Source organism: Nothobranchius furzeri, chromosome 1, assembly GCF_043380555.1.
Source record: "Nothobranchius furzeri strain GRZ-AD chromosome 1, NfurGRZ-RIMD1, whole genome shotgun sequence".
NCBI lineage: Eukaryota > Metazoa > Chordata > Actinopteri > Cyprinodontiformes > Nothobranchiidae > Nothobranchius > Nothobranchius furzeri.
In genome coordinates this window covers 28,424,653-28,451,320 of record NC_091741.1, presented here as the reverse complement: position 1 = coordinate 28,451,320, position 26,668 = coordinate 28,424,653, and the positions used below count along the sequence as shown (strand labels likewise).

At 44.1% G+C, this 26,668-nt stretch overlaps 2 protein-coding genes across 10 annotated transcripts in view; one reads left to right on the top strand and one right to left on the bottom strand.

Moving 5' to 3' along the window:
- Positions 1–19,216: 19,216 nt before the first annotated feature.
- Positions 19,217–20,420, bottom strand: fgf20b (fibroblast growth factor 20b). The gene is made up of 3 exons (XM_015946868.3): positions 19,990–20,420; positions 19,774–19,877; positions 19,217–19,692 (listed from the first exon to the last, which is right to left on the bottom strand). Exons 1-3 carry the CDS (start codon positions 20,273–20,275, stop codon positions 19,447–19,449), a joined length of 636 nt encoding a protein of 211 aa, XP_015802354.1. The 5' UTR covers positions 20,276–20,420; the 3' UTR covers positions 19,217–19,446.
- A 432-nt stretch (positions 20,421–20,852) lies between these two features.
- The window catches only part of micu3b (mitochondrial calcium uptake family, member 3b), a 43,616-nt gene continuing 37,800 nt past the window's right edge, over positions 20,853–26,668 (top strand). For all 9 annotated transcript variants that reach the window (XR_001571893.3, XM_054738266.2, XM_054738269.2 and 6 more), the window contains exon 1: positions 20,853–21,310. Coding sequence is in view for 8 of the 9 variants with exons in the window: in XM_054738266.2 (XP_054594241.1) it covers positions 21,056–21,310 (255 nt within the window). In the remaining variant the exon portion in view is untranslated. The remainder of the gene's footprint in view (positions 21,311–26,668) is intronic.

The window sequence follows — 26,668 nt, the reverse complement described above, 5'->3', positions numbered from 1 at the left end:
CATTTTCTCAAAGGCCCTTTGCAGATTAAAAAACTTGGTGCAAAACCGGATAGATATTTTTAAATTATTCGGATTAGATGTAATTCCTGGGGATTGTTTTATTTAATTACAACACAAAAGTGCCTATAACTTTAATTTGGACATTTCAGACGTTCATATTGGTTTCAAGTAAACACATAATCATGACTCAGCAAAAACACTAACAACAACAACAACAGCAATAATAATAATAATAATAATAATAATAATAATGAGGCCAAAGCACCACACAGCTTGATATTTGATTAGGGTCAGAGTGTTACCTTGAAAACACTTTAAGTTACTACTGATTTTGTACATTTTGTGTTCATGCAGGTGGTTGGTCATGGTTCAGTGGAGTTTAGTTTAACCACCATTCTTGTTGCCTCTGTGGAGTGATGTGTCTCTCGTAGCCAGGGGATTTCCTTCTTCCAGAAGCACTAAATGTTATTACTGTGGAGGAGGATCTTAGCTCTGCTGTAATGTCCGTTTGAAGTTCTCCTCGACACGTTGCCCAGCTAACACTCCCAGAGATCACAGAGAGAGCAAAAGGGAGCTCGCACAACAAAAGGAAAGAAAATCTAAACGTTAACCTGACCTGAAGATACAACCATCCCAACAACATCTATTACATCCAAAGGGATGTAAAAAGGAACGACTAGGGAACCTAGTTTCATAATTTATATTAAATCATTTGATATCTAAGCCTCTATTTCTATAAAAGCAACTTTCCTGACATGCCAGGACTTGTTCAAGTGTAACCCTGAGGTTTATATAATGTAAACAGCTTTCTGTTTCATTCGTATCATTCTCTAGTGGAACAGAAAAGATCATTAATCTGGCCAATTAAATTTGAGGAGAATTTGAGGTGAGATTTGCTAAAACTTTACTTTAGGCAGGTTTACTTCTGCAATGTTTTTGTCATTTTACAAAAAGAAAAATGATTTCACTTGATTTGTGATTTTAATAAACCGTTATCTGATGAGGTAGGGGCCATCATTTACACTACAAGGTAATGTTAGCAGAAGTATCAGGAATTCCCTTCCCGGTTAGATCCTTGGATGAAATAGGTGTTTCTGGGAACATTTATGCATGTAAATAACCAGATAATCCAGCGAAAACATTTTTATAATGTAAAATTATTGGTGATGTTGTAAGAGTAGTAAATTGTATGGCTTTAAAAGCTTAATATATTACCTTTACTTATGACCAATGAGCAGTGATATTCTATATAAATATAGAATATCAGCCTGCTTGGTCTTTGGATGTTTAATCAGAAGATTCTAGGATTCTTTGTTTATTCAGGAATTGCAGGACACTTCGTCTTGATTCAAGAAAAGAGTCAGGTTTATAAAAAGTAAGAATTTATTTTCCAAACAATTAAAAACATGACAAGTTACCTAATATTACTGTGAGTGGATGGAATGTCATGTATGGTGCCTATGTGTGAATATGATGTTATCAGAACTTTCGTATCTAGGAGAACTGAGTTCTGGGTGAAAAAGGGAAGAATTTGGTTTGCATTAATCTATGGAGTTGATTATTATCAAAAAGGCATCAGACGCCATCTGTGTGTCTACCTCACCCTTTGGAAGACCCTCTTCGTGGATCCGAAAGTCAGAGAGGTCGGATGACCTCTGGCACCGAGGTTGTAGAATAACCGCAGCACCGACTCTCCAGTCCAGAGATGTTTCCGGGTCACAACAGATGGATGGAACCGTTTCGTCTAGAAGGACTCTTAGGGAGTCGGAACAGCGTCAGCTTTGTTTTGCAGGAACCATTTGCTGTGTCAGCAGTAGGCAGCTTTTGGCAGGGTTTTGGCAGCTTGCCAAAATTGCTCAGGGTTATAGAGTTTTCCCTCCGGACGGCCGTTCCGTAGCATTCTCTAGAACTGAATGCTGAATGATGGGAAGCTGGAATACGACTACTGAATTACCAGAATGATTCTGTTTTAATATTCTCATGTTATGAATTCTTGGCCAATTGGAACGTGCCATGTTAAGGGATTTTACCAAGAAAACCTCAGACATCAAGCCTTCTCGAGATACCGGATGCTCTGAACTGGGGTAAAGAAATGTCTATGTGTCATGAGTTTAACTCAACTATAATTTGTCCTTGTGTCTGAGTGTGAGTGACGATTGCCTTGTCATATCAAACATTACTGATTACCATATATGTGTAAATATATATATATATATATATATATATATATATATGCCTTGTCATATCAAACATTACTGATTACCACATAGATACATATATATATATATATGTATATATATATATATGTATATATATATATATATATATATATATATATATATATATATATATATATATATATATGTATCTATGTGGTAATCAGTAATGTTTGATATGACAAGGCATATATATATATATATATATATATATATATATATATATATATATGCCTTGTCATATCAAACATTACTGATTACCATATATGTGTAAATATATATATATATATATATGCCTTGTCATATCAAACATTACTGATTACCACATAGATACATATATATATGTATATGTATATATATATATATATATATATATATATATATATATATATATATATATATATATATATATATATATATATATATATATATACATATATATAAACTCATTCAATGTAATAATTCATTTCATACTTTCAGTAATTCAAGCGCAGATTAATCAACACATTATTATTATCCAGATAGCATTTGTTAATTTCATTTTATGAAAACGTTCACTTTATTCACAGAGTGGGCACTCCTGCGGTGTCATCAGAGAAGGCCTTGGTTGGGAACACAGGCTGACAACGTGTTCCTCCTGAAATGTCAACAAGGTTGCAGTATCCTTCTGGGCTTTAGGAAGATAGAGTGTAAAATCCACCTTGGAGAATAGAATCAGGTCTGCAGATTACCAGTGGCATATAGGTCAATCTGTAGGTGAAAATGGTCCATTTCTGGACATTACAATGTAAAGGTTTATAAAGTTGAGCATTATAGCTGTTTAATACAGCACAGTGTCACAACGTGCCGGTGGGTGAAGAGGATGCAAGGATCCACATGCAGGTGCAAAGGCAGGCAGGCAGACAAGCAGGAACGGTTTACAAAAAGGTTTTAACAAAAGAACACGCTGGAGTACTGAAACAATGAACCGACAAGAGACACAGAACTGAAGGGGTTTAAATGCATGAGGGCTGGGAGCTTGGGTGATTGGAAAACGAGAGGCAGGTGGGAGCAATTAACAGAGACACATGACTGAACAGAATGGGGAGACAAGACAGGGTGTGACAGTACCCCCCCCCCCCCCCCCAAAAAGGGGCGGATCCCAGACGCCCACAGGAACTCAGAGCAGGGCGGCAGGAGGGGGGCCAGAAAGGAGGGCCAAGAGGAACCGAGGGACCAGTGGAGAGGAGTCAGGGACCAGTAGAGTCCGGGCACCTGCGTCTGGGGCAGAGGAGGAGAAGACGACAGGTTCTTGGGGGCCTGCGTCTGGGGCAGAGGAGGAGAAGACGACAGGTTCTTGGGGGCCTGCGTCTGGGGCAGAGGAGGAGACGACGACGGGCTCTGGGAGGCTCGCGCCTGGCGAGGGCAGGACCGGCGGTGACCGGAGGCAGAGACGCTGGAGGAGGCATCGTCGACCTCTGGACTGGAGGCGGCGTCATCGACCTCTGGACTGGAGACAGCGTCGTCGACCTCTGGACTGGAGGCGGCGTTGTCGACCTCTGGGCTGGAGACAGCGTCGTCGACCTCTGGACTGGAGACGGCGTCGACCACGTCTGGACTGGAGACGGCGTCGACCACCTCTGAACTGGAGACGACGTCGACCACTGGACTGGAGACTGCGTCGACCACTGGACTGGGGACGGCATCGACCACTGGATGGGAGGAGGAGACGTCGACCACTGGACTGGAGGAGGAGACGTCGACCACTGGACTGGAGGAAGAGACATCGACCACTGGACTGGAGGAAGAGACATCGACCACTGGACTGGAGGAAGAGACATCGACCACTGGACTGGAGGAAGAGACATCGACCACTGGACTGGAGGGGGAGATGTTGGACTGAAGGGGATGTCGACTTCTGGACTGAAGGGGACGTTGACCTCTGGACTGGAGGGGACGTCGACCTCTGGAATGGAGGGGACGTCGACCTCTGGACAGGAGGAGGGGTCAACTTCAGGGCCAGAGGGATCGACTTCAGGGCCGGAGGGGTCGACTTCAGGGCCGGAGGGGTCGACTTCAGTGCCGGAGGGGTCGACTTCAGTGCCGGAGGGGTCGACTTCAGTGCCGGAGGGGTCGACCTCAGGGCCGGAGGCGTCGACTTTAGGGCCGGAGGCGTCGACTTCTGGGCCGGAGGCATCGACTACAGGACTGGAAGAGGCGTCGACTTCTGGGCCGGAGGTGTCAACTACAGGACTGGAGGGGACGTCGACCTCTGGACAGGAGAGGACGTCGACCTTTGGACAGGAGGAGGGGTCAACTTCAGGGCCAGAGGGATCGACTTCAGGGCCGGAGGGGTCGACTTCAGGGCCGGAGGGGTCGACTTCAGGGCCGGAGGGGTCGACTTCAGTGCCGGAGGGGTCGACTTCAGTGCCGGAGGGGTCGACTTCAGGGCCGGAGGCGTCGACTTTAGGGCCGGAGGCGTCGACTTCTGGGCCGGAGGCGTCAACTACAGGACTGGAAGAGGCGTCGACTTCTGGGCCGGAGGCGTCGACTACAGGACTGGAAGAGGCGTCGACTTCTGGGCCGGAGGCGTCGACTACAGGACTGGAAGAGGCGTCGACTTCTGGGCCGGAGGCGTCAACTACAGGACTGGAAGAGGCGTCGACTTCTGGGCCGGAGGCGTCGACTACAGGACTGGAAGAGGCGTCGACTTCTGGGCCGGAGGCGTCAACTACAGGACTGGAAGAGGCGTCGAGTTCAGAACTGGAAGAGGCATCAATTTCAGGACTGGAAGAGGCGTCGACCTCCGTCGACTTCTGGTCCGGAGGCGTCGACTTCTGGTCCGTAGGCGTCGACTTCTGGTCTGTCGACTTCTGGTCCGTCGACTTCTGGTCCGTCGACTTCTGGACCGCCAACTTCTGGACTGCCGACTTCTGGAGTGGAGGAGTTGCTGCTGCAGACGGGACCGCTTCCTTGGCTGGAGCCGCCGGACTGGGCTCTGACATCTGGACAGGCCGGCCCGGGGGACGAGCCTCTTGGGTCACCTCTGGAACTGGAGCTGACTGAACTGGTGGCGCCGGTAACTGGGAGAGCAGGGAGGATAGATTGTCCAGCTGGAGCTCCTGGAGACTGAGGCTCTGATGGAGTCGGACCAGCTCAGCTCAGAGACCGGCGAGCTCGGTTGGATGGACTGCGGGCTCGGTCCTTTGGCCTGGAGATGAGGAAGCTGCTGACTGGACCGAAACCTTCTCCTGGTGATTTGGGGAGGATAGGGTGTCCAGCTGGAACTCCTGGAGGCTGACGAGTTGACGGATTCGGCCCAGCTCCTCTTGGAGGCCGGCGAGCTCCATCTGATGGGCAGTAGGCATGGTCCCTCCACCTGCAGATGACGGAGATGCTGATTGGACCCGAGATGGGACCGCTGATCTGACTGGAGGCGGGTCCAAGCTGGCGCGCTGAGCCGGGGCAGCGGCGAGCTCGCGGCTCCGTCCTGGGACAAGGGGTGACGTGGAGCCCGGCATCCTTCGTTAGAAAGGTTTTTTGAGATTTTCTGTGATAGACCAATCCAAAAAGCTAAGTGGAATCAAACTGATACATGCTTTTCAAAGTTTTAGCAAATAAAACAGTGCATTCGTATAGCCTCCTGCACTCTGACAGCTCAAAAAACATTTTATTTAAAATAATCCCTCGAGACATCCCAAAGGCAGTAATCTTTTGTTCAATGTATGGAAAAAGAACCCATGCTGCATTAGCTGTAAAATAGATTAGTGGAGCTAACTTGTTTCTAATGGTTTGTGTAAAAAACATCAAAGCTTTTAGTTCTGAATTTGGTTTTACGTAACTTATGGAGTTTTAAGAGATAATAGTGCTCGTGTTTCATTATAAAACAGATTTTAGCTAAAGCTAAGGCTAGTGCAGTGCTCATTTATAGGTTGCTTCCACATGCTAGTTGTGACATTCATGCAAAATATTTTTTAGTGCTCAAAAATGTTTAGGGTTAGAAAAAGTTAATTGCCTAGAAATTATATTAAATTTCAAAACTATGAAGAAAAAAACTTTTCAATAAACTTGTTCTAAAAATATTTGAGGGCTTTGGAGAAAAAGATCAAATGACTGATTACTTCAGGTACAAAATATGACAAAATAACAGTAAGTGACTCGGATTCATTAGCAGACCCTCTGGACTAAGGAATGGGAACCAAACCATCACATCTCCATCATAAACATCTCATCATAAAATGCCAGTGTGAACAAATAATGACATCTTTCCATTAGTACCTTCTCAGCGCTGCTCGGCTCACATTGGCATGATTTCAAGCTATTTCCTTCCGTAATGAGTACTGGCTTGCTGGCCCCCTTTCAATACCTGCTGTGATTTGGTCCTGTCAGAGACACTAATTATGTGGATTTCGACTGTGACAAGTCATGTGACATTTATTTGCTTGTAAAAAGTTCGTAATTAACCCATTAACAGCAGCCGTTTCCTGATCAGAGAAGCCCGTCGCTGCCAACATTTTTTTGAGTAATTTTATTGTTATTTGAAGAGTCACAGAACGTTGCAGGCTAGGATGATGCCAACGCCAAAACAACCAAAACAAAGAGGAGACTCACCTCTTACATCAGGAAGAATCCGCATGTTTCAAGCGTTATCCGTTCTTTCATAATCCGTTGTTGAATTGTGATCGGCAGAAGCTTTTCCGGTTCGCGCCTCACTTTTTTTTTTTACAGCAGCGGCCCAAAACAATCTAACACATGGATGTTCTGCTTACTGATCACGTGACGTATGACGTACGCGAATGAAGATCGGCTTTACCCCCAAATTCCACTACCTCCGCTCCGCTCCGACACGAACGCCGGAGCAAAATCGGTCCCGTTGTAGTCAATCAGAGCAATTCCACTACTGCGGCCGTGCTCCGGCAGTGCGGTGCCGTGCGCCGCCCTCTGTTCCGGCGTCCGGCAAAAATAGAATGGATCCTATTTTCGCCGGACGCCGGAGCACCTCCGCAGTAAATGGACAGAAATCACCACCGCCCAACAGGAAAAGGAGCAAGCACAACTTCCGTTTTTCACAATAAATCGATAAACAAAAGGCGTTTTTGTTTCATATGTACAGGTTTAACAACTTTTAACAACTATCAATGGCGGCTGAAGTTTAAATGCACAAAAGTAAGCCATAAATACAGTTTCTACTATCAAAGTAGTCACACTTTGTTGATCCAAACACTGCTGATCTCTCAACACAAGTGATGGGCAGATTAAACCGTTCATGTCGATGCTTCTCCCACACAACGGGTGTTTGGATCTAACTTCCGCGTTTATTGCTCGGACTGTATCGCAAGATCTTGAAAATCCCGCGCATGCTTGTTTGCCCCCCTCAGGTCTCCGCACCGGAGCGGAGCCGTTGTAGAGCGCGTACCAGTAAAAATTGAGTTCGGAAGTGAGCGGCTGCGGAAGGCGGGGGCGGGGGCGGACCGCAGCGGAGCGGAGCGGAGGTAGTGGAATTTGGGGGTTAGAGCTGGGATGTTTTTTCTCACGTTTCGACTCCCACACAGTAAAAAATGCAAATGACGACTTTACTTGTTAATGGCAGTGAAAAGACAACAAATCAGAAGCCGCATATCTGACGTCACAGCAGAGTCTCTAGTTCCCCCACTGACCAGAAGCAGATGGGTGTGACTTAGGCTCCCTATTAAACAACAAGGAGGAGGTGGAGCTTAAACCATATACTGCAGCCAGCCACTAGGGGGCATTTGAGGGAGGTTTGACATCAATTTCTGCGTCACATTCCTTCATCGGCCATTATATGAGTCAACAATGAGAAATGACAGGAAATCTTGCTCTGTTGGAAACCCCCAATATTTGTCAGGCGTCTGCCAAAGCCAGACCATCAGATTTTAGTTGCTTCATGAACTTAAGAGTCACATTGTGAAAGCAGTCAGTCAACCTGTGGTAAAGTTTTAAGTGTGTTAATCTCAAATCAAGGAGTTGCTGTTTTCTGTGACAGGAAAACATCCTTTTAAGCCTGTAAGAATGTTCAGAGGTCACACGCAGAAAAAATTAGTGGTTTTCTCCAGATCTGGATGGCATCCAAAAACTGGCATTTCATCTGCCACTGTGAACTAAACGTATACAGGGTTCAAATGGGCTGAAATGGCCAATAGAAGTGCAGGGTTTCACAGCGAATTCTTCCCACGTATCATTTTTCTCTGCCCTGTCTTTAAGTTGCTCCCTCTAAGCCCTCTTTTCTCTGCTCCTTCTTCTTGTTTTGTTTTTCTACCTGAAGGTGCAGGTGTGAAAGGGTGAGGCCGCGGAAAAACATTTGATTCCGAAAGCTTGTCATGAAGGAATCCATTCAGTGACCTCTGCAACTTGGCACACAATGACAAATGGGTTTGCAATTTTCCGCCTGACTGAGGGGCAACAAAGCACATTTCCACTTTCGCTCGTAGGCAGCGTGAGGGTACAGTCTCTCTTCTCAAACCAGACAGGCAGTGTTGCAGAAAGCTGGACTTTTTACTTTGCTGCATTTTTGGTTAAATAGATATAAAATACATTCAGTGTGGTGTATCAAGTCAAACATGGTTAAGTAAAAATCCTGACATCATTCAGTGAGATCATCTGTTGATGAAGAGGAGAAAACTCGGTTTTCTTGCAACAGAATTTTAGGACTGCTCATATATTTGAACTTCAGTACCACTTATTGTCATAAATTTCTGCTTTTTGTTTCATTAATAAATGCCTACATTCATGAAAAATATGACCCACCTCCATGCAGCTTCCAGCTTGGCTTCAGATGTTGGTTTTCCTCTGGGTTTTAAATAAAATGATCTAATCTTAATTAGTTTGTGTGTTCTGTTTCTGAGTCCGAGTGTGGACTACTAAAAGAAAAGTCTTAGAGGCATATTTTAGCAATTTTGAAGTGTGTTTCTGTGGAATATTTTATAATTAATTACAATCTTGAATGGCCTTTATTAGGATAAACATGAACAGAAGGAATGGAAGAAACATCCTGATAAATTTGCATGGATGCACAGGAAGATTTACATTTCGCTGCTCCTGGTGAAATCTATACTATTAAATAACCATATCACACAACATGATAGCGGGTAAAATAATAGTACAAAAACTGCAGATCGAGATCACAGTTGGTTTTCTTCATGGGAGTCTTTCTGGGGCTGAACAACTACAGTGTGGTGTGCCACAGGGTAGTACCCTGGGACACCTGTTGTTTTCTTTATTTATTAATGATATGCCGTACATAAGGAAAAGATGCAGCATTACACCCTATGCGGATGATGTGACAGTGCATTGTGCAGTAAGTACTATGTCACAAATAAGGAACACACTTGCTACAGATCTGCAGCTGCTTTGGGAATTGCATATTTGAAAACAAATCGCGACAAAAACAAAGAACACACTGGCCAAACCTGGACACTTGTGTCCGAATGATTTACTTAATGTGGTTTTAGATGGCTTGAAAACTAAACAGGTGCATTATTTCAAGTTAAAGCTGCTTTCCGGAGTTTTCCCCCTTCAGAAATGATGTATGACTTTTCTGAAATCCGTAAAAGTGATTATCTCATCATGTACTGTGATAAAATGTCAGCAATACGTCTTTTTTTTGCTAACCGCAGAGCTCCATGCAATAGGAAACTGAGCGCCGACCAGAACTAACCAATAGCGTTAGACTACTGCTTACTTGCTTGAAATTTGAGGAATACCTTGGCTGATGCAGAGTTGATGAACTTTTCACGGACAAGTAAGTCTCTAAAATATAAATATACGAGAACACAGCATGACATGAGAATAATACTCGTAAAACAACGTGTTTTAACTCTGTTTGTCGGCTACAGAAGCACATTTATAAACCGAAACGTGAAGTCGCCATCTTAAACAAACAGAGGAGTAGACTTTTTGTGTGATTTGCTTGTCAGCCACTAGATGGTGCCATCGGATAAGAGAAATACTCTGGAAAGAAGCTTTAATTGGTGTCCTAGTTGATGATAAGTTGTCTTGGGGGATTTATAAATACATTGTGAAGAAAATAGATGGAAGTATTGCATGTATAAGGAGATTTAGTTTGCTTTTAACGTCATCCTCCAGAGTCCTTGTAGTTAAATCTTTGGTGCTGTCGCACTTGGATTACTGTTCAGTGGTGTGGTCTGGTGCTGTAAAAAACCATCTGAAAGCTGCCAGACCAGCCTAGGGTCTTCCTGGTAACTCGAGGGAGGGCACGTTGGGTCTACATGAGAATCTTTCACGGCTCAGATGGAAGGACAGGCTGAAGTATAATTTAATGATTTTCTTTAGGAACATTTTAACATACGTATATCTAGATTCATATAACTTCATGATGTCATTGTGCTGCTAGTAGTAGACAGTGTTATGGGACTTATAGGATTTTTTATGGTTTGTGGTCATAACCATATTGTGTTTTTGTTTTTTTAATGAATTGATTTTTAATAGGACCCCAGGAAAATTAGTTGTCAAGTTTTTGATGACTAATGAGAATCCAAGTAATGATCAAATAAACAATCGGCCATGAAATGTTTGAAACATGCAAAGTTAAATTTTAATAACTCTTACATACAAACTCCATTCAGAACAGTTTCTAAAAAGTCAGATAAAATAAATAATTAATTTCCTACAGGTTATATTTCTATTAAACAAACACCCAAGTTACTCCTGGAGACCTGTCAGAGCTGATTACAGTGTCTGTTGAGAATGGCCGCTAGCTAGGCCGGTGTTTTCACCGCTGATTGAATTGCTTCCAAATTCTCCAAAAGAATGTTAAAAGTGGAAGCCATGGAAATGAACCAATTGACCTTTTATCTGACCCTTGAGGACTCCACCCCCTGTGGGAACTGGAACCGTCAGGCAGCACCAAAGTCAGAAAATCAAAGGAATCCACGTTGTTATTTAGTGCAGCGGCGTCCTCCTCAGACACTCCTCTGTGCCTGGATTTCACACACTCACTCCATCACATCTTTTCTAAAAGATGATTTCATTTTGGGCAAAATAGCAGCATCAGACGAGATGTTTCTGTAAAAATCCACAAGTGATAGATCTGGATTTTGATGGAATACTCTTTCTGCTAATATAGACAATACAAAGTAAGTAAATGGGGAAATAAAAATGTAAATATCTAAATAAACGTGAAAAGAACTATTTGCACTTATTTATAAAATATGTATTTATTTAGTTATTTTAAATTAGATTAATTATACATTGTTTTCAGATTATTTTCTCATATATTTATTAACTTTTTTCCCCTCATTCATTTATTTCCTTATTATCTATTTTGGCAAGAAGAGACCTCCATATGTTTGTGTGCAGGACTGTCCAGCAGAGACATTATTGTGTCCTGTAGGACCTGTCACTAGGAAGCTAATTGATGCCTGATGCTTTTCAGGGGTCAATTATCACATCCACATGTCAGGGCCTAATTTGTGACTCTGTCATGTGTATACCTGGGCCAGAGGGAAGGGTGACACGGTGGCTCCGCTGGGTCTCTAACACCAGTTTGGTCAGCAGATGTGAGCGACGAGTGGGAAAGGGTTAAAAGAAAAAAAAATCTCATCACAGATGCATTCTTACTGCCCTTCTTTTCTTTTAGACTCTATATAGCACTTCTGTTTTTCTTGTAAACATGTAAAAAAGCTATAATTTGGAAAACTTAATTAAGGCAAATCACGCTGCAGAATATCTCCTCTGAACATGGTAGTTATGACACATTCTGATATGGTAAAATTACTGTGTAGCCTCTGCCTTCAGTCACATTCTTGGCTAAAGTTCTACCTGCTCAGCACCAAACTGACACAGCTGGAGATAAAAACACCCGGAGAACACGGTTTAATGATTACTCTGCTGGATGTGGAGCATAAGCAGCAGTTTGGTGTCCCAGAAGGAGGCGGAGCTTAAATCTCAAACAAATCGTGATATCACAACAGCAAATTGTTTGCTTTAGAAGCATCTTTAAATCTAAGTGTTTACCTTATGTGTGCCTAACTTTCATGGGTAAATATCACACTTATTATTTCCTCTTTAGAAAGGTTGGAAATAATATTAGAATTTGTCTGCAATGGATAGTAATGAATGAAACTCGCAGTAAGACTTCATTAGATTTATGTCTACGAGTGTGTCCAAATCCAGGGACTGCATCATTCCAAGTCTGCAGTTTAAGGCTGATTACTTCACTGCCAAACTCAAAGGATCCTCACACGTGTACTTGGGTTTGCGCCCTCTTACCAGCAACCAGAGGTGTGGACTCGAGTCACACGGCTTTGACTCGAGTCTGACTCGAGTCATTATTTTAATGACTTCTGACTTGACTTGATAAAATCTTACGACTTGACTCGGACTTGAACGCCAATGACTTGTGACTTGAACCGACTTGCATCTGTTGACTTGATGATGGCTCGAGCATATTGGATATTTTAGCACAAAAGTGGCACGACTTGGACAAAAATCATAAATTGTTCTTGGTTCTGGGTTTGGTTTACTGCTAACTGCGGCAGCTCTTTGTTTATAATCAGTTTCAGTTTCTGCTGTTTGAGCAAATAAATGAATTTTTAAGAAGCTTTAATTCTGGAATTTATTTATTATCATTGTCATTAAATTTAAGTTGGACAGATGACTTGATTATGACTTGAAAATTCAAAGTTAAGGACTTGGACTTGATTGTCTTTGACTTGGACTTGACTCGAGACTTGACTGGAAAGACTTGTGACTTGCAAAGCAGTGACTTGGTCACACCTCTGGTAGCAACAGCTCAGGATTCATTGTGAGCTAAATGAGAAACTTTTGTCCTTGGCCTGCCTACACTGAAAAAAGAGAATGTTTAATCAACCTAACTGAATTGCTTCAATTGGTAACAAGCAATTTAATTAAGTTTATCCAACCTGAATTATTAAAATTGTACTAATAATTTAAGTTGGATAAACTTAATTAAAGTGCTTGTTACCAACTGAAGCAATTTTTTAAGTTGGATCAACTTTTTCTTTTTACAGTGTAGCCGCAGTTGTGCTGTTAGGCATTAAATGTTTGTTGTTAATTTGTCAAAGACAACAAACACGTTTTGTACGTTTTTCTTCATGCTTTGCTGCAACGTTTCGTTTTCACTTCTGTTTAGCACCATCATGGTTGCTTGGCGACAGGACATACGCCAGATTCTCAGTGGCACTTCTGGTCTTAGCGGTCGAGGAAAGACCCGACATACCTGGCCTGGACAGGACGAGTCCTTACGAGAGGGCTACCCTTGAATTTGGACGTGGTCTACCACTGACTACCTTCCAGAGTCAATCCAATTAAAGATGGCTGCCATGGCTCACCAACATTAGTAAACACAGAAATAGCTGTAATTCAGTAAGTTCCAGCAGTATTAGCTAACATTTCACAACGTGGAGAGTCATTAAAGACCAAGTTCACTCATTATTTTAAAATGATACTAAGCAGTTTTGCTTGCTTTTAGCGCCCCCTAGTGTCCGTTTGTAGAAGCAAAACTTTCTCCTCGCTGTGCGTTCATCTTTTGGACACCTTAATCTAACAGCTGAAACATCTCCCAGTGTTCCCTAAGTGTCTAGAGGAGCGATTCATAACTCAATTAAACAAATCTGCTGTGTTCATGATCTAAAACATGCAGGAAATGTGCTGGAACCAGACAGCAGCGTCAGGTAGGTCAGCTCAATTCCCTGCAGACCGGATTGGCAACCGTGATGTTACAAATGCGGCCACAGAGGGCGATAGAGGCTGGGTGGCCTTTCAATAACCCTGTTGGGTCATTTTAGCACATCCTGGCTCAAGAAAATGATTTAAAAAATATGAAAATGTTGCTAATTGTCCCTTTAATACATTTGCAGTGGTCTCTAGTATAAATGAATAGACTGAGCCGACCTCTCTGAGAGAAAATGCTCTTCCGCTCCTGTTTCAGGAAGTTTGTCGAGGAGAGGGGAACGGAAAGCCGCAGGATTTGGAGTTTTACTCATTATTATTAGATTGAGAAGTTTGGACATCTCGCCTCTGATTGGCTAACAGAAACACAGCTGTACCACTCACTCTGACTGCTCCAAAACACTGATTTTTTGTCTCCACAAATACCAGACCTGAAGGAGTTCTGCCGTGTGGCGGAGTTGCTAATTCTAACAGTTAGCTTCTAACACCTGCTTTGCTCTCTCCTGGATGCTAAGTCAACAACAGCCTTTCCTTGTCACGAGCCAACACGGGTGAGTCCATATATGCTAACTTAGAGCGTAGATCTGTGCGAATTTTTCTAACCTGAGCGTTTCCCGTCTATTCAGCTGCTAATGCAGATTAGATTATTTTCGTGTTCGTCCTGCACGTTAAAGTACAAATAACAAGTACAAAAGGGTTTCTCAGTGAACGTGCTCTATGAAATGTCAAAGTGTTACCATCGTTTCCCAACTTTAAATGACCCGAGTTGGTGCATTAGAAAGTGTTTAACGTTAAATCAGCAATGCTTCTCATAAGAACACGCTGTTGATGCTCTTCCTCTGGGTGTTCAGATCTCTCTTAGTTAAACAAAAGAGCCAGTCATTGCCCTGTCTTCTAGTTGTAGCTGTAACAACGAGGTCTGTCACTGTGCACACCTACATCACCGCTTCTGCCAAAGTCTCGATGGAGATGAAACAAAAGAGATGTTCCGCAGCAGCTGATGGCGTATGATGTGTAAAACAGGTGTGCTGGTCCAATTTCAAATAAACCCCCAAAATACAACTTTTAGCTTCCAAAGTGTGACAGATATTTTCCTACGCAATGGTGGTAAACATAAGAAACGATCGGGATGATTTTTGGGAACGTTATCACAAGATTTTTCCAGATCGCTTCTCTCTGGATTCAGATTAAAGCCCAAAAGTATCAAGTGGATGATGCTATACTTACACTTCTGCTGTAATCCCCATAAACACATGTGCAGCTAATAATTTGTGCGCACAGCAATTTACTAAGGAATAAGCAAACAACAAAGAGCCTGAAATCAATAGTTGCAGGATTGCGGTGACACAAAGCTGCAGACACCATCTCTGTGCAAACACACTCTTAGAAGTGGCCACGGCTTTAAAGCAACAGGTGAGCTTCTCGGCACCTCCCCTGCCTCCCCCAGCACAGTCTTCTAAATATAGAAATTATGCTCCCTGATAATTGGGGACAGACAACAAAGCCAGCAATATTTCCACCCTCCTCCTCCCTGTGCAGCTAAGTCACATCTCCATCTGGCAAACAGCAGGTCTGAGATCAGAGCGCGAGAGCTGAGGGAACACCTGCGCTGGCTGGCTGCACTGTGGAGATAGACGAGGAAGATCACTGACTTCCACACCTGCCGTGTCTTAAACGAATAAATCTACACACACACACACACACACACACACACACACACACTTGAATCGGTTTCCTTGAGAGGCTTGTAAGGAGGCGCTGAAAGTCAGGGAGTGTCTGATAACAGTTTGAGATGGCCCACAGGAGCCGGGTGGGAATGAGGGTTTAAATGTTTTCATTGAGAAGCTACAGATCACCTGCAGGGGGAGGAGGAGGAGAGAAGGTGGGCGAGGTCCAAAAGCATCAGTTGAACAGGTGTCAGAGCAGCGCTTCGTGGCATCAGATCAGGTCCAGTTTGTTCAGAGGGATGACCCAAACGAAGTCTTGATTTACTGTCTGATTGTAATACGGAGGCAATCTCACCATTCACACTCGTTTTTTGGAGATCGTATAACTTCTGCTGAAGCACAAAAAGAAACAAAACCCCTTTTTGGTTTCTCTTTTAAGCAGGGATACAGAAATGTTTTAAAAGGGGTGGCCAGATGGAGGCATCAGGTAAATTATGGGGTGAACACCAAACTACAAGAGAAAACTGAATTTCAGGGGTTTCCTGACCCTGCTGTAACTCATAAGTTATGTGAGAGTCAGATATTCACCTTCTGATTTACAACTTCTTTGTTTTTCTAAAATAGAAGTTTTTTTTCCTGCTGTCAGGAACAAAAACATTACATAGATCGAGGCTGCATGATGTTAGAATAAATATTCAATTGTGAAGTAATTGTTGAAAAATGCAATAAAGCTACAAAATCTGCCACCACTGTGGGATTTTATCATTTACACATTTTTCTTCTCACCTTCAAAAACATGCAGCCGCAAATGAACAGGTTCACACACTCATCCGTTCACCACGTGGGAATCTCCACCATGCATTTCTCTAAATCAAGAGCAGAAAAATACTGATATTGTTGCTTATTGCAAAACTCCCTTTTTACACCTCAAACCTCCTAACATAACCCCAAATCTACCTAAAAAATACTGTTAAAGTTCCCGTACACTGAGTGTCACCCCGAGCTGCTTACGCATGCTGAATGTGAACATAGTCCTCGTCCCCCATCCCCTGCATTAGCCTCCGAAAGGAAACAGACGGGAAAACAATCGGATCAGAAAAAGCCAGTCTCTTCTACATCACAGGGAGAGTTAGCATTCATGGCCCCGCCCACCTGCTGTGTTGATTTAGCATCCAGGAGTGAGCAGAGTGCATCTCAGCTAGCAGAAGCTAATCATTAGCATTAGCAACTGCATAATGTGGCAAAAACATTCAGGCTCGTCATATTAGTGGATAGAAAACATCAAAATTGCACAACATGTTTTAAGGTGTTCTTAGTTTTGTCAAAGAAAGCGGAAGAAGAGATGTGTTACATTTAACCAATCAGAGGCAAGATGTTTGCAAATCATGAATATTAATGAGTAAGACTCCCTAACTTGTCATTTACTGCTGATCCATTCACACACACCATATAAGTAGACGCCCCGTGGAATGGTGCTGCCCACTGGAGCTGCCGTAGTGGCCGGCCACCATCTTGGATGGGTCTCCATTTGCCTCCAGTGCATTCAGTTCTACTGAGGAAGGTGTTAGCCCAACTGACAAGCTCATTTTATTATGCTTTTTCACAAAATCAGACACATGGTTTGATAATTAAAATATAAATATAATTAAACAAAATAAATTAAAATATAAAATCCAAACAGGCAGGCTAGAATAGTCAATAATGATTCCACGTCATCGGTTTTCAATAGAACGCCAGTTGTTTCAACCGCTACACCACTACTAGCACAGTTGCTCACTCTGAGTGGACTCCAGTTGGTTTTGGAGAGTGAGAGGCTCATCCTATATGGCGACAACGCTGTTACGCTCTCCAGTGTCCAATGGGGTGTCAACGTATTCATGTCTATGGACCCACTCCTCTGACAAACTTCTACCTCCAACAGGAGCGCCAGAGCTTTTTTCCCCCATAGAAACCAAATCATAATCATTCATACTAGAGACCACAGCAAATGTATGTAAAATCTGCATCCTTTCAATGACCCTCGTATTGACCTTTTGTCTCACTTTTGCAATAATCTTCAGAACACCACGACTCTTCACTTTTCTCTGGAGTGTTTAGAAACTGCACTCAACACACGTAGCTGTTAATGAAGAAAAAGCATGTTGGTACAGCATCTCATCTTAAACCACAGATTCATTTTATTTTGTACAAATATGCAAACCTACTTAAATTCTGGATTCTTTGGAACTTTTCCATGACTGGTCCTAACCTGCAACAAAGCCACCATCTTGTCCAGGCCTTCCTTAGTGAATCAAATAAATAAAAAAAAAGTCACCGCAGCGACAACTGGGTCTTAATAGGCCTGTTTAGTCGCTGGACAGGGGATGTCCAGGTGTGTGCAGGTTATAATACACTCTGGGATGCTGTCATTAATCAACAGCAGCAGCATTGAGGTGTGCAGGTGGGAAAGTCCCAAAGATGGGAGATTTGGCAGCAAGGCTGTCTATCCATATCAACACACACACACAGAACTTTCATGCTTTAACACAGATCTGCTCTCAGCCGTGAAGAAAACCGTGCACAGACATGAGAATGTGGCTTCGATGAAATAAATGACAAATCCAGCCTCCAATCAGGCGCATTTCAAATGACGGGAGATGAAGAGAGAGCTGCTCTGTGACACACTTCAACGTGAAAAGGCAAACACGGCCTAGTTAGCATCACCATCGCTGGCTTAACCCACTGAGTCACCAACTGCCCTCGAACTGTCTGCAGAGGCTACTTGATCCTTATCGCGCTGACCTCCATCTTTTTATTCATCTGCTAAGAGTTGCAGGACCAGAGCTAAAGGTCAGATTTTATTTGGCCCTGCTGAAGTCGGTGCACGGCCCACTCGTTCACGGCGTTCTGCAGGGAGACTTTGAAGTTTTATGCGTGCACCAAGTCTACGATTTTTCTGTTGGCGTAATGGCGTCCATAAAAAAAGACAACACTGGTCTCGTAAGAGGGTTTTATATGTTTGAACTCTGAAAGGCAAAGTCAACCACTAAAGTACGGCGCTGTTTAAAGTCTGGCAAAAGGTGAAGTTGGCTTCTGATTCACCCCAAAACCCATTTTCTGACCAAATAAATGGAATTCGGATCAGGCGAACGTCAGAAGTTGTTGTGTTTACTTCAGATTGGTTTTAGGAGATGTGTAACAGCAGTCTGGCTAAAATGATAATATTAAAAAGATAAACAACGCAGACAAAAGGAATCACAGTTGCAATGTCATAATAAAAAGTGTTTGATCTGGAGATCCATTAAAAATTTGAATATTACGGGTGGTATTACAGGATATCACTGGGTAAGCTTGGTTTTTCATAAACAAAGAGCATAAAAATACAGTCTTGATATAGTTGTTACAGTTCCAAGTGGTTTTTCTATTCTGTTTTCTGATTCTACTTGTAAAAATATATCCTCAAATAAATAAATATATACCATAAATATGTGTATCTAAAAAGGAATAAATACACTTTTGTTTTTTAAAAGGTGTGAACAGGTACAAACTGAACTCCTTCAACAAAATCTCCCGCTCCGTGTGGAAATGTTCCGATTCCCACGAACTCAGCTGACGTCTCTGTTCTGCAGACAACCGAGGAGATGCTCCAAGGACCAGTCAGCTCCGTTTAGTCTCCAGGTATTGGGTCGTCCGGCCCCTGAAACAAACGAGCCCCTCATTGCCGAGGCATTCTAGCCTGTCTTGGTGGCTGCTGAGAGATGGCTTGGTGCATTCCTACAGGAGGCCCTCCCGGTGCCTTGATCCCCGCTGTTAGGGCGGCTGTCCACCAATCTGCGCTGGCCTTGTCTCTCGCCTTCGTCCCTCGTTCTCTGCTCCCTGCACCCCAGGGGCTTTAAGCAGCTACTCCTGATCCGGGCCACCGGGCCGGCTGACTCTCAGCTGTGTCCCAGGATATCCCTGTACAGCTCAGGCACCCGCTCCGGGTCCACAGGCCTGGGCAAGAAGTGCGTAAACTTCTGGTGTCTCCTGGATTTAGTCCCATCCCTTGGTGTTCCATCTTTATTTAATGCCACAAAATAACGTGTCCCTTTGTCTCCATGCTTGTACAGGTTGGATGAGTAGGTGTTGTACCAGTTCTCCTCAAACTGTTCCCTGAAGACGCATTCTGCTGAGAGTGTTTTCTAAAAAGAAAAATGGAGCACGTCAGCGGTTACTTCCAGTCGACGTTGAAGGGAATGTGGATGAACAGATGAGTTACTTACAGAGCCATACAACTCTCCTTTGTCGTTCATCCCCAGGTAGAGCCCGCTGTCCACTCCTTTAATGCTTATCAAACCAACAGCAAGGCTTATGAATTCCAAAATACCTGCAGAAGAATTGAACAGTTGTTCAGATGCGAAGAAGCTCACGCATCTGCACTCCTGACATGTTTAGATGTTACATGAGCATTATTTTAGAGAATTATCAGCCTATCTTACCAAACCGGCTGTGGTCCTTCCTCGTCCCCTGCACAGAACCATCCGGAAGTATTTCCAGATGAAACCCAGTTCTGCAGTACAGCTGTCTCCTCCTGAGAATCCCTTTCAGGTGCGGTAGATCCGCTACCTCATACCTGGGGAAAGGTAAGAGGTGCTCCCCCCGCGGGGTCGGACTGTCCCCGGGGGGTGTCAGGTAGAAGTGGGCCCCGACGTGAACCACCCCGTCGATGCCGTGCAGGACGCCTCCAACTTCCCCCAGAGTGCCAGCGACAGGAGCGGCGGCCATGGCGTCAGAGAGCCCGGCGGGTAAAGTTTAGTCTGGCACGGTCCGGTCCAGTCCCGTCCGCTCCGGTGGGAGCGCTCTTTCCTGTGGTTGGCACCTTGGATGTCTTTTACAGCATGTTTACGTCCCCGTCTCTCCGTTACTTAGCGCATACACGTCTCCCGTGGCGCAAAACACGCACGGAACACTCACCAAGAGGAAATCTCAGCTGCGGGCTGCACCGATTCCTCCTCCTCCTCTTCCTCCCCGCTGAGTCTTCATCAGATGAAGGTGGGCTGCAGTTGGGTGCTGCTCATACCTGTCCTCGGTGATGCCTGGATCGGTGGCGTTAGGAGGCGGATTCAGGTAGAAGAGGGGCTCGGCGAAGGCTGCAGCGCAGGTGAAGCGGCTCCTGGAGGTTTCAGCTCTAAGTGGTGAGGGTGGTGAGGCAGGTGCAAGCCCACAGGACGAGCAATGGGCGGGGCAGCCACAGTTCAGACGTGCCCTGGCAGGGTGCTGGTCCCCCCCCCCCCCCCTTCTCCTGAAGCTCAGAATAAAAGTCATATCCCACAGGAGACAGAGTTTAAAACAAAACTTCGTTTTTTAAAACTTCAAACAAAAACCACAGAAATAGTAGCTGACTTGACTCTAAACAGTTAGGCTAAGTTAAAAAGGGAGAGCTTCAGGTAGTTGTTGTACTTTAACTAATTGGACGTCCTCCCGTATGAACCCACGGCATTTCTCGCGAGCTCGGAGCGGCTCTGCCCAGCTGCGCTGCGTGATTTCACCGGACAGTAAACAGTCATGGCCGCGCTGCGCAGGTTCTTCCTCTCCGGCTCCAGAAGCTTCGCGGCAGGGACACCGACACCATCCTCCCGGGCCACCGGAGCGCTGAGAGCTGTCGCAGCGGGAGTGTGCGTCTCCGCCGCGGCCGGGGCCGCTTACTACTACTACCGCAGCGGCGGAGGCTCGTTCGTGGCTCGGCGGTCCGGACTGAAGAGCCACGTCGAGGCTCGGCTCGTGCACCTGGTTCTGCCGTCGGTCTCCGCCACCGATAAGGTATGATGACGTGTTGACGACGGCGTCCAGAACAGACAAAGAGTAAAACCCTTTAAACACGCTAAATGCTTCTGATGAACGACCACCGTCATTGTTAGCTACAGCTATAATTAGCCTTTATTGTAGTTTGTTGGGAGCTATCCGAGACCTTTGGTGCTGAAGTGGCAAAAAATGGCCACAGGCATATTGGGTCACGTGACAAAAGTGGTGTTCTGCTTGATTTGGTTACAGTTCAGAACCTCACGTGTAAATTCCTGTTTTCACTCAGTGTAAAAACAAAAAGAGTGAATAAGGAGACAAACACTCACTGGCCACTTTATTAGGTACACCTTACTGGTACCAGGGCAGGGCGTCATGGACCAAAACTTTTTGATATATTTTAGCTTAGTGATGCACCAATATGAAAATTTTTGGGCCGATAACGATATTTGATATTAAGATCACCGTAATGGCCAATAACCGATATTTGCCGATACCGATATACTGACATTAATGTTTCTAAAATTAGCAGATTGTGTATAAAATGAAAATGATTAAAGCTGACTTTATGTTATTATGCACACACACCACACTCATTTACGGTTCTGAGATGATTTCATTCACTGTTCACATGACTAAACCAATACACATCACCTCCCTCACCCTCTGAAACAGGCAAACATATAGAGACGAGATGGAAAAATATTGGTTGTTAATATCGGCCCGGTCGGGTTTTCACAGCATCTGTCTGCATTCCTTTGTGGGGGGTTTAGTTGCTTGCAGCTCAAGGCTACCAGGGCGTCAGATTCAGGTAACAAGAATTTATTTGGGTCAGGCTGAGATAACTTTCCTCTCTGCCTTCAGTCTTTAAACTGATCATTCCAGTCCTTCAGTGAAGCCAATATATATATATTTTTAACTTGTCCACACCGTCCGGTGACTCTCCAAGATGAAATCCATTTTGCGCACTAATGCCGGTATCGCAGCTAGAACAGTGTCCAGCTTACGATTCACCTCGAGTAACGTCCCGGTCTGTGAAGTCTCCACACGGAAGGTGCTTTCCGTGGGTGCGGGTCGCCCTCCAATCGCTCCCGTCTTCCCAAATTTCCAGAAAACCAGATATCCTCCCACTCCAATCAGGAGAAATCCAGTGATCATCAGGCCGAATATCCACACGTCTTCGATATCCTCAATGGACAGCTGGGAGAGGCATATGATCTTCCATTCCCTCCAGGAATCCAGCATATATCCCACCGGGTGTGTCCCCTGTGGACATGTGGGAGCCCCCTGCTCCGTTCTCATTGTTGAAAAAAATCGTATCAATCGTGTTGATTGACCAATTTATCAAATCCATGGTTAAAAATAGAGTTTTTCAGAAGAAATGCAGAGAAGCGCTCTGTGGGCAGACAGGACAAAGAGCCTTGGGAAAAAAAAGATAAGGGAGCGAAGAGAGAAGCGTCTGTACTCCGCGAGCTATTTTAGCTGCATTCCGATATACGATATATATCTTGATACATTTCCTGTAAAATACTTACAAGTTAACTCGCTTCAAGCTGTCTTGATAAATTGTATACATAAATGAATCAGCAGTTCTCTGTAGCTGTTTCCTGTTTACACAGGGGAGGGCTTTGGCCTGTCTCTCCACACAAGCAGGATAAACAAATCATCTCAGCAGCCATGGTGAAAAGTTTAGCAAAAACAGGAATGAACGTCCCCAAATATTTAAAAGCCACTAAGCCAAATGTAAAGATTAGGGCACAACATTGACCCAGAGGTTTCCTAATCAAGCACACACATGAGAATACATGTAATGACAGCTAGCAGATAGTGGTACTCTAAAAATACACTGGTTGTATTTTTATATCAATAAAAATGATACTGAGTCATCTCTTTCTTACTTGAAATTATATTGATATTTTAAAAATATGGATATATTGCCTATCCCTAGTACCAGGCCAGACCCCGTTTATCTTCCTTACATGCATGGATATTCCTCTTGTCACAGATTCAACAAGGTGCTTGAAACATTTCAGATGAATCAGCTGAGCATTCATACGGTAGATGTCCTTTTCTACCACATATAAAAAGCTAAATTGGATTGACTGGTGATTGTTGAAAGGGTTAAAAGATCACTGGAGTCCATTTAACTTTTGTTCATGTTCTAGAAACCAGTTAGAGATGATCTGGGATTTGTGACGTGGTGCATCATCCTGCTGGATGTAGCCATTAGAAGATGGGTCCATGTGGTCATAGAGGGACGGACATGGTCAGCAACAAAACTCAGGTAGACTGGTGTTTAAATCAGACTCAGGTGGGAAGGTGGGGCTAAGGGGTCCAAAGTGGGGCAAGAACATCTCCCCCACACCATTACACCCCTATCAACTTGCAGAAGCATTGGTACAAAGCAGGATGGACCAATGCTTTCATGTTGGTGACACCAGATTCTGACCTGACCATAAGAATGTTGCAGCTGAAATCCATACCAGTAAAGGTTTTGGGAATTGTTGCCTCAGCTTCCTGCTCTTGGCGAACAGGAGAGACACCTGGTGTGGTCTTCTGCTGCTGGAGTCCACCTGCTTCAAGGTTCTACATGTTGTGGTTCAGAGATGCTGTTCTGCTGACCTTGGTAGGAAGCTGTAGTTTTCTGAGCTGCTGCTGTCTTTCTATCATATAAACGGTCTGTAAACTATCGTTATGGCCTACAGAGAATGGCCAAAGTCTGATGAAGATATTCACTTGGTCAGCAAGGAGGAAGGTGATGCTGCTGTTGCGCGCAGTGATGGCGTCTGTGTGCTTCATGAGAGTAAACACACTTCACACACACGATCCAGAGCTTATTTCACTGTGTTCAGGACATGGTGGCTGTAGAAAGGATGGTAAAAACACAGCTAACAGTGACGGATGCAGCAGGAATGTAAAAAAAACAACAACAACAAAAAGCCGTGTAGATGTGAAACTGAAATAAGAAAAAATGCATCACATAATTGATGAGAATATTCCAACGTTTGTAATAAAACATCATTACTGAAAGTGAAAAACTTTACTTCTGAAACCAGTACGGATGTACTGTTGTTATAAAGCAAAGAGCAAGTTGTCACATGAGGGATGAAACGAAACGGGTTCACCTGACGGCCCGTTTCGGCCGTGTTCTTTTGGTGATTTTGGTGTTTTGACTGAAAACCAAAAATGCACTTTTGGTTCACGGTTCCACACCTGCTTAGACTCCATCAAAACCTGGATGGCTGGGAGCTTTCTTCAGCTGAATGAAGATAAGACTGAGATCCTCATCTGTGCTCCAGACAAGCTGGTTCCCAAAGTCAGAGACTCTCTTGGTCAGCTTGCTTCTCACACCAAACCTTCTGTCAGGAATCTTGGCGTGACCTTTGACCCAGCTCTCACCCTGGATTCTCATGTCAGTTCTCTTGTTCGCTCTTCCTTCTTCCATCTCAGGAACGTTGCTAAGCTGAGTCCCATTCTGTCCCGCTCTGAACTTGAGACAGTTCTCCACACCTTCATCTCCTCACGCTTAGACTACTGTAACTCTCTTTTCACGTGTCTGAGCAGAACCTCCCTGAACCGTCTACAGGTGGTTCAGAACGCCTGTGCTCGGCTTCTGACCAAGTCCTCCAAACACACCCACATCACCCCGCTTCTCCTCCAGCTTCACTGGCTGCCAGTCACCTTCAGGGTTCATTTCTAGATCCTGGTTCTGGTCTATAGGGCCTTACATGGACAAGCACCATCTTACATTGGTGATCTTCTTAGTCCCTACACCCCCAGCAGGTCCCTGAGGTCCAGTGATCAAAGCCTACTGGTTGTGCAGCACCAGGCTAAAGGTCAAAGGTGACAGATCATCTGCTGCTGTGGCCCCCAGACTCTGGACCTCTCTCCCCCTGAGCCTGAGATCAGTGGACTCAGTGGTCTCCTTTAAAAAGCAGCTGAAGACTCACCTGTTCAAGCTGGCCCTTTATTCTGCTCTCCCCACCTATTCCACCTTCCTCAGGATCCACTGATGTCCCTCTTTCCTGTTCACTCTCTCTCTTTCTTAACATTTTTTTAATCACAATTGTCTATTTTTTGCTCATTTTAAATATATTTTAATCATTTTCTAAATTCTTTATTATATTTTTACATGCTTTGTTTTTGTGAAGCGCCTCGTGATTTTTATCTTGAGAGGTGCTATAGAAATTATATTTTCTTCTGTATTTTCGACCGAAAACTTTCGGCGGCCGAATTTTTGGTGCATCCCTAGTTGTTTTCCTATCTCACCACACGTCTATCGATAGATGTACAATATATCCTTATTGAATGATTGTCCAGCCCCAGGTTAGATTATGTGGTATTTCAAATGGTTGCTTCATACATGATTCTGAGTGAGGTGCTATTTTAATCAGCCATGTTGCCCTGATATACAACATCAGCACTTTAGCTCAGACATGTGTTGATAATGCTTAGTGGATATAGACTTAACAAGTAAAGCATGTCTGCTGTTCACACGTAATTCCCTGTAGAAACCTGTTGGTAGGAGGGAGGGAACCTTGACACGTGTCCTCACACTAAATCTGTCCTGGGACACAAGAAATGAGATACTTTGGCTTTGCAGAGAGGCTGATATTTGAAGAGGGATGGGTGATTAGGGGAGGGGGTTCATGGTTAAGCAGAGGTGGAGGAGGGGGGCACATTCCCTGGGTGTTTGCTGTGTGCCCAGTGGACCTGGCAGTGTGCCACCTGATGGAAAGATCCACTCTGTCTTCACCAACCTGGTCTTCTGATCTGGCTGGTTGTAGGACATTATCTGCTCCACAGGGATGAAAAATAGAGCCGGCATTACATGCAACCCATTACAGACTTAAAGCAGGAGCCCTCTTTGTTGTGCCATGTGAACGAGAATTTTCGTGACAAGTTTCCACCAAAAGCATATTTAAAGAGCAAGTCACCCCCAGATCAACAGTTTTTTGCTGATAAACTATAAAAACGAGAGTCTAATCGTGCTGTAGACATGTGTAGACCATAACTTGGCACTTTAGTGCAACTTGAAATATTCTGCCTAAAACCGTCAGTGTTGTGTCCTCCACAGGTCAAAACTGCACTGCATTTGAATTTAAATCTGCCACAGCTATTGGCTATTAGGTACACAATGACGTTAGCTGGTATATTATGATGTCACAATGCTATTGTGAGACTGTTTGTGTCTATTTGTTAGCGACTCCGCCCTCTCGGTCTGCCAGGCAACAGCACTTGTAGCATTTTTCAAACATGAAGTGGGAGGAGAGTAAGGCCTAGTCCACACGTAGCCGGGTTTTTTAAAAAACGAATATCCGCCCTAGGGATGGGTACCGTATTCGGTACTTTTTAAGGTACCGACCGAATTCCACAGTA

Bases quoted from the DNA above. Each gene is read 5' to 3' on its own strand.
- fgf20b (XM_015946868.3), bottom strand. From the start codon at position 20,275: ATGGCCGCCGCTCCTGTCGCTGGCACTCTGGGGGAAGTTGGAGGCGTC. The intron at 19,878-19,989 runs GTAAGATAGGCT...ATTCTTCTGCAG, and splicing joins GAAGGACCACAGCCGGTTTG to GTATTTTGGAATTCATAAGC. The intron at 19,693-19,773 runs GTAAGTAACTCA...TTTTCTTTTTAG, and splicing joins AAGGAGAGTTGTATGGCTCT to AAAACACTCTCAGCAGAATG.